This window comes from Alexandromys fortis, unplaced genomic scaffold (assembly GCF_014885135.2).
Source record: "Alexandromys fortis isolate MF-2015 unplaced genomic scaffold, M_Fortis_MF-2015_v1.1 scaffold_105, whole genome shotgun sequence".
NCBI classification, from domain to species: domain Eukaryota; kingdom Metazoa; phylum Chordata; class Mammalia; order Rodentia; family Cricetidae; genus Alexandromys; species Alexandromys fortis.
In genome coordinates, this window is record NW_026068011.1 from 6,413,552 (window position 1) to 6,421,881 (window position 8,330).

An 8,330-nucleotide genomic window follows, 5' to 3' on the forward strand; every position below is an offset into this window, starting at 1 on the left:
AGTCAGCCAATCAAAACCTTTTTTAAATTTTTACTGGTAGAGTGCTCGTTTTATTTTCTGAATCAACAGTTTTCTCATTAGTCAATATTCTACTACTGAATATATGGGTGGATTTTGTGTCTCCGCGTGAGCTACAATAGTTAAAAGAAATTTATGTGTATCACATTCATTGATTGACTTATTTCTTTTCAGCACCCACAATAACATTGTCTCTTGAGGTATGAATTTGCATTTTAACAGGTATTAAGCCTTAAGCCAAAAGCACACATTTCTAAAATAGAAACTCAGGTATCAGTAATGGGAAGGATATATGTAGAAGACAGATGAGCCCTTTTTTGTTCTTGGAGAAATCTTAGTAATTTAACAAGTGTCTGTGACCTTCTGCTCATAAATCTAAGTCAAGTTATGTATTAGTCATCTCTTTATTCTATTTTAATAAATACTATTTTATCAACTAATCTAAAACTGAAGTATTTCTAAAACCGTCCATTTGCCAGGATGCACACCAGTTGTAGATATTTATGTAAAAATCCCTTTGAATTTCTAAAGCTGCTGAATTTCATGTTCAGTACTGCTTTGCAGTCTTTCTCTGTATTACACTGCATTTGTTTTCTAGATTATTATTAGTCAGCTAATTATGAAATAACTAAAACTGTGGAGCACATTAACGTAGGTATGGGGCCAGAAATAGCGCAGTGGTTAAGATCAGATACTCTGCTCAGAGAGTACCCAGGTTCCAATCCCAGCACCTACAGGGAGACTTGAGTCCAGTTTCCATGACTCCAGTTTCAGTGGATCTCACGCCCTCTTCTGGCTTCTGTAGGCATCAAGCACACAAATGATGCACAGATGTACACGCAGGGAAAGTAATCATATGCATAAAATATTTTTTGAAATAGAGGTAATGATGTATTGTTATTGTTTTTAAGCATTCCATACAAGTTTACAAAAGAGTGTACAGGTTCTTTTTACTCACCTTGAACATTTTACAATTTCATTAGTCCCAATTCCAGGATCGCCTACAAATTTTAGAGTGCTCCTTTCTTTCAGGATGGATTGCACAGCACAATAGATAATTTGCATAAGAAAAAGTTGATCTCCAAAGTGGACGAGTTTTAAAGAAAATGACTGCAATAAACTTTACAAGCTTTACTTCAGCTCTTGTCTGAAGTTCAGTCTTGGTTACCCAGACACTTGGCAAACAGTAGAGCTGGGAAAACATTAAGGCTAAATATATGAACTTTTACAAAATCATAGTATAAATCACTTGATAGATGTACAAAGTTGCACCCAGAATAGGTGTTATTGACAAAGGTTGAGAATGAGTGATGAGATAGGCTTAAAAATTTCGCAATTAAGTACTTTTTAAAAATCAACCATGGTGTGCCCTCTCCTGGGTAGGACAGCTTCCTTATATCGCTGTCTCCAAAATATATATAAATAAAGGCAAACCAACAAAACTGTAAAAACAAAGGGAATTATTCATGTCATTGAAAATGAGACAATATCATCTGTGACACACAGAAAACCATTTCAGGCCACAACAACTTTCAAAACCTACTACTCACACACATTGGGAGGGAAAAAGACCTAGAAAGCTGCTAACATCTGCTGCAGCTGTGAAACATAAACCCTGACAGCAACATTATATAATTTAGATTATTGGAAAAAAGGGGGGGAAAGTGATCCTGTGCCTTTAATTTCCCTTTCTGAGCAGAGAAGGCTGCACAGCCCTGACAAGCTCACTTGTTCCCGTCTTTAATGTGCAATCTGTTTTCTCCAGCGGAGGGCACTCAGTGTATCACAAACTCGAGCATTAGCACCAACCAGCTCTGAGCACCATCAGTCTCCGGAAAGCCTTCTGAATTAGACAAGGGCTGCCTCTCAGCACAGCTACAAAACACTTTCAACCTGACCAGCTAAATGGATAAACCTAGCTCGCATAGCTTTTAAACTGGGGTCTCACACAGCACAGGCGGCCTGCTTGCTTCAACAGCTGAAAAATCCTGAGGATGAATTGCTTTATCTGGGAATGGCAAAAGCCAGCACAATAAGGAATGCCAGGTATTCTGAGGATTTTCTTTCTTTCTTTCTTTTTTTCTTTTTACCCCCTTCTCCCGTCCCTCTTTTTTTTTTTTCTCTCTCTCTCTCTGTCTCTTTTCACAGAGAAGTTGCTTACCTCCGAGATAGGCTGTAGCTCTTTTTCACAGATTGCCAATTTACTGCTAATGTGCCCCTAGTGAATTATACAATGGTCCTCAGAGCCTAGAGGCCCTCCCCCCTCCGACCACCCCCCCAACCCGCGGCTTCCTCTTTCCTGCCCCTTCATTCCACCCCTGCTGATTTTTTTAAGTATACGTATATCTATATTATTTTTGCGTGTGTGTCTGCCTGTCCTCTCCGGGGAAGTTTACATGGGGCTACTGGCTCACATGCGGGCTCAGAATGGTTTGAATGACAGCTGCACTGTGTCATGAAGGTGGTGGTGATTTCTACAGGAGAGACCAAATAAGAAGAAAGCTGAGAGAGGGGGGCAGACGTTTTTTGGATGACAAAGGATGGGTAAGCGAACTTTTGTTGTTTTCGTCTTAGAAAAGCTGATCCTAACCGCTCATCCTCAACCGGGCATTAGCTGCTAAAAGACCAAGAAACAGGCACAAAACAGCACCCTCTACTTTACCAGTTGTCTCACTATACTTGCTATCATATTTTTAGATCCTTTTCTTTTTACAGTTTTTTTTTTAATCCATAAATGCATAACGCGGACTTAAACACACTCTGGAGGGGTAGCTTTAAGACTGTCTCTAGCGTCTGCGTACCCATAGCCTGGGGACGGAGCATGAAATAAATACCGTGTTTGCTTCTGTTTCCTGATAATATGAGCCACGCTTGTGTTCCGGTTGCTGTCAGGACGACTGTTAACACTTGGCTCTGTGTGTGCAGGGGTGGGGTCCCTACTTTATCAGAGGTGGCACCGGAGGCTTGTTTGATCTTGGAAGCTGCATCCTGAATACAGCTTCCAAATTTCCAGTAGTCATTTGCCAGTTTTATTTTTTCAAGTGTGACTGGCTTTTTTTTTTTTTTCCCTCTTTCTCCTGTCTGGGAGAGCTGGGTTGTATTTTAATGAGTCTGTAGCTGACAAAAAGACATAGTGCAAGATCAAGTTAATTTAAAATAAATAAGTAAAAGAAGTGGAGAAAAAGAAAAAGAAAGACAACTCTTCTAAAGAGAGAGAATATTTAGACTAGGATTTGGGGTGATTGTCTCTTGGTTAAAAAGATGACTATTAAAGAAGAAAAGAAATTGCAGCCTGCAGTAGCCCCCTCCCTCTGTCTGTCTCTCTTTTTCCCTTAAGAAATAGTCTACCTACTGCTAAAGGTGGAGAGGAGTCCCCTCACACGCAATGACTTGAAATTGCAGCACAAATGCTAATAGATTGCAACTTTGCAGTCTTTCTGAAGTTAATGGAGGCAGGGGAGAGATGAAAAAAACAGTCGGTGAGAGACTTGAGCAGGTCAGGATGCTGGGGAGGTTGGTAGCGGTCAGCCTTGCTTATTTCTCAGATTTGCCAGGACGACTATACAGGGAAAAACCCCAGCAATATCTCTAATAACATGATTAGTTTCTATTCTGTAAATTTGGAATAAGAATTTGACATCTTAGCTAGAGCTTGGGGAGGCTGTGGTATGGGTGATCATGTAACGTAGCTCATGTATCTCTGGGCATGGGGCCAAGGTATGCAATAATGTATGTTTATTAACCTACTGAGGGCACCTCACACTGTTATGAACCATGTTCTGTAGGCTGTCTATGCATATTCCTATGCCTTTTTTCAGGGCTTAGAGATTGCAACCCTTGTATGCAGTCAGTATGTAATTTAGGCAGAACAAACTTGGATTACTTTGACAGCATCCTGGATGCTCTTTTGCTAAATCACAGCCTGTTTCTCAACTAGGAAAGATGTACAAGATTCGGGTTTCCTAAGTCGTGGTTCTGACCTTACTGAAAGATGCAATATAGTCCCGTGGGTCAATACAGCGACAGTCAAATGTTACTGTTATTCAAATCTCAGCATTCAGAGAAAAGAAATGCCCTGAGGTTTTCAGGGTTCCGACAGAGTCAAACTCTTAAAACTCGGAGAGGTTTTTACAGTTCTACAGTTCTGTGCTGTTAGCAAGACGAAGGAAGGAAATGGGAATGAAATGTAAACAGCAAGAGCGGAGCACTAGAGGAAACGAGGATTTCTGAGTGTTGAAACGTGTTCTTAAATGAACTCTCCCATTCCCCCCCTCCCCCCAGACCGGACACTCCTGATCACGATGCGTCAATGGCGCTGTATTGTTACTCTTTGACAGTGTGCATCTGTGTTCTCTTTGCTATTGTAGGTTTCCGTCTAATAACGCAGCTGAAAGGCATGAGTGTGTTTCTGGTGCTATTTCCCACCCTGCTGCTGGTGATGCCGACGGGGGCTCAGAGAGCTTGCCCGAAGAACTGCAGATGCGACGGCAAGATTGTGTACTGTGAGTCTCACGCCTTTGCAGACATTCCCGAGAACATTTCTGGAGGGTCACAAGGTTTATCCTTAAGGTTCAACAGCATTCAGAAACTCAAATCCAATCAGTTTGCCGGCCTTAACCAGCTTATATGGCTTTATCTTGACCATAATTACATTAGCTCAGTGGATGAAGATGCCTTTCAAGGGATCCGCAGACTGAAAGAATTAATTCTAAGCTCCAACAAAATTACCTATCTGCACAATAAAACATTTCACCCAGTCCCCAATCTCCGCAACCTGGATCTCTCCTACAACAAACTTCAGACCTTACAATCTGAGCAGTTTAAAGGCCTCCGGAAACTCATCATTTTGCACTTGCGATCGAATTCCCTAAAGACCGTGCCCATAAGGGTTTTCCAAGACTGCCGGAACCTTGACTTTCTGGATTTGGGTTACAATCGCCTCAGAAGCTTATCCCGAAATGCATTTGCTGGTCTTCTGAAGTTGAAGGAGCTCCATCTGGAGCACAATCAGTTTTCAAAGATCAACTTTGCTCATTTCCCTCGTCTCTTCAACCTGCGATCCATTTACCTGCAGTGGAACCGGATCCGCTCTGTGAGCCAAGGCCTAACATGGACCTGGAGTTCCTTGCACACCTTGGATCTATCAGGGAATGACATCCAAGCGATTGAGCCTGGCACATTTAAATGCCTCCCCAATTTGCAAAAATTGAATTTGGATTCCAACAAGCTCACCAACGTCTCCCAGGAGACCGTGAATGCATGGATATCCTTAATATCCATCACCTTGTCCGGAAACATGTGGGAATGCAGTCGGAGCATCTGTCCTCTGTTCTACTGGCTGAAGAACTTCAAAGGGAATAAAGAAAGTACCATGATCTGTGCAGGGCCTAAGCACATCCAGGGTGAGAAGGTCAGTGATGCTGTGGAGACTTACAACATCTGCTCTGAGGTCCAGGTGGTCAACACAGAAAGATCACACCTGGCACCTCAAACTCCCCAGAAGCCCCCGTTCATCCCCAACCCTACCATCTTCAGACCTGATGCCGTCCCAGCGACCCTGGAGTCAGCGAGTCCATCCCCGGGCTTTCAGATTCCAGGTACGGAGAATGACTACGAGCACGTATCATTTCACAAAATTATCGCAGGGAGCGTGGCTCTGTTCCTCTCGGTGGCCATGATTCTCCTGGTGATCTATGTGTCTTGGAAAAGGTACCCAGCCAGCATGAAACAACTCCAGCAGCACTCGCTTATGAAGAGGCGGCGGAAAAAGGCCAGGGAGTCAGAGAGACAAATGAATTCCCCTTTACAGGAATACTACGTGGACTACAAGCCGACGAACTCTGAGACCATGGATATATCGGTTAATGGATCTGGTCCCTGCACATATACCATCTCTGGCTCCAGGGAGTGTGAGGTATGAACCGTGATCCTCCTAAAACCATTTCTACTGCGGGGAAGGAGAGGTAAATGTTTGAGGCTCTAGAGGTGTGTCTAATCACTAGAAAGATTAACGACCCTCTTGCTTTGGGGTTTGCTCAGTGTGAAAGGTTACTTAATTAAATTGCAACCACCAGGAAACTGACTACTTTAAAAAAAAATGGTCGAAACTTGAAAGAAAATCATTCAAGGATGGGATTAAGTTGTAATAAAATACTATGTTAAAACACCTGTTTTTTTTTTCTATCTTCCTTTTTTTTTTCTAAAACAGTTTGTATAAAGGGGTTGGACTTAGAAAAATGAATTCTCACAAACAAAACCATTCTGAAATTTATGTCTGGTTCTTGGTGATTGACTTTTGTAATGGGGTGAAGATGAAAGGGCCAGCTTAATTTAAAAATCAAAGTCAGCTAACCAAAATTATAGGTAGTAGTAAAGATTTAAACCAAAGAGTATTTGACCCAAGGTTTGACTTTTTTTTATTCTTTTTTTTAAGTTGAATTAAAGCATGCAACCAGGAAGTCACAGCCATGACATATGCGTTTTGTTCATTATTATACCAGCCTAGAGAATATCCAAGGCCTACTGTAGAATTGTATAGAATTGTATGAGTCTCCTAAGGATACTTTCTGTCTACTGTCATTGATTTCCCTTTGTTTTTAATTACTGGGACAGGGATCCCTTCCCAAAGCTTCCTTACAGGCTGGCTATTTGTGTTTTACTAGAAGAGGACTGGGTTTCCATACTTTGCCTGCTCCTTTGGTAACTAACATAAGGCCAACTTCTAGTGGATGACTTGGCAAAAACAAAATGACAGTTATAACAGAGAGTACTTGTCACTTTTGCTGTCATCCTCAAAAAAAAAAAATGACATGGATTCTTATCAATCTGAATCAAAACTAAGGGATGCAAATATTTATGAATAAAAAGTTTGACTTTTGCTAGAGTCTTCCTCTTTTGCATTAAATCCTCAAAGGGGTGTCTGGATTTCATGTTGGATTCTTTCCATTGATAAAAGTTTTGTCCAGTTTCCAAGTATTTAATTTAAGAGATCACTTACCAGAACACTTTACGTAAATAGAACAGTGGTCTCCCACTTCCACTTTGTGACTGAATTATATTGGATATTTGCTGTTCTCTCCTTGGTAAAATCATACTACATAACCTCCAACTACCAGTTTTTGTTGCCAGAATACTTTAGCTATTAGAAGTTTGTTCTGGCAATTGACTCTTATAGTATCTGGTATTATCTAATTTTCAAAAGCGAGTTGTAACGAGTGTTTAAAGATGGTGCTCTTTCTAATGCTACTTATATCAGTTAGGAAACATAATTTGTTCTTTGGTAACACATACCAAGTTTTCCACAGACCTAAATACGGATGTTAATGAGTGTTTTCAGATGCTGCGGTGATTTTAAAATAATCTCAAAATTAGTAGTTTGGATTCTTTGAACTGTTTTTTGCTGAGTTTGTTTTCTCTTTATCTCTTTCTTTTTTGTTTGTGTACCATTGAAAATAAAAAAAAAAACATAATCCCAAATAATAAATCCCCCAAAGAAACCTGTATAAGCAATTGCCCTTAAAACTTAAAGCAAATAAAAGCTTTCTATGAAAGTCTAACAAGACTTGATGTTTTTCTTGCAAGCCCACATTGGTACATAAAAGGTGAATATACAGAATGTAATTTTATCTTATTTTATTTTGGGTATTCATTATATCTGTGATTCTCTGAAAGGTTGGTACAAAGAAAGTTAATTTGTTCATTTATTTCCTGGATTAGAATGGTGATTCAAGATTCACCAAGAAGAAGGAAAGAGTTTCAAAGAAGTGTTAGAAAACAGGTGTCCTAAAAGTTTTCTAGAGATATTAAATTACAGATAATTTCCTTCAAAAATTCTAGACATTTGCATGATGTGAAATGAAAGGTTTTTTATCTGATAAAAATGTAGTTAAAGATAGAAAATACCATATTAGTTGAACAGAATACTGTGTAGCTATGAAACGAAACTGGCAGAATTGATTGTTGAAGGATTGATGAACAAGTAGCTTATAAAATGTTGTAATGATAATGTTGAGTCAAGTAGCAGCTACTGGGGGGGGGGGAATCAAACTCTCTTTGTCCTGGAACATTAGCTATCTATGTCTCACAAAATTTCTTTCATTGGGGCAAGGCAAAAAAAAATGAGAAAGTTAAACTTCAAAAATCATCACTTTATTGAGAAACTTACATATATACCAATGAGGCAGTCATCACTCCTATTTTGGATAATATATTCAGATATTAGAAAAATAGATTTTTATTAGGGAAATAAAGTTCTGAGAATTAATAGGAGAGGTCCTCAGTATCTTTGTCACAAAACATTCTGCTGTTGAGAG

General features: G+C 39.9%; 1 protein-coding gene across 2 annotated transcripts; it reads left to right on the plus strand.

The window, feature by feature from the left end:
- Positions 1-1,855: 1,855 nt before the first annotated feature.
- On the plus strand, positions 1,856-7,524 carry Lrrtm4 (leucine rich repeat transmembrane neuronal 4). Of its 2 annotated transcripts, XM_050161987.1 has the most exons (3): positions 1,856-2,064; positions 2,480-2,562; positions 4,386-7,524. In XM_050161987.1, the coding sequence occupies exons 2-3, from the start codon at positions 2,559-2,561 to the stop codon at positions 5,936-5,938; spliced, it is 1,557 nt and encodes a 518-aa protein (XP_050017944.1). In that variant the 5' UTR covers positions 1,856-2,064; positions 2,480-2,558; the 3' UTR covers positions 5,939-7,524. The 2 variants fall into 2 exon arrangements, with proteins under 2 accessions (XP_050017944.1, XP_050017943.1); XM_050161986.1 differs by lacking the exon at positions 2,480-2,562.
- The last annotated feature ends 806 nt before the right edge of the window (positions 7,525-8,330 follow it).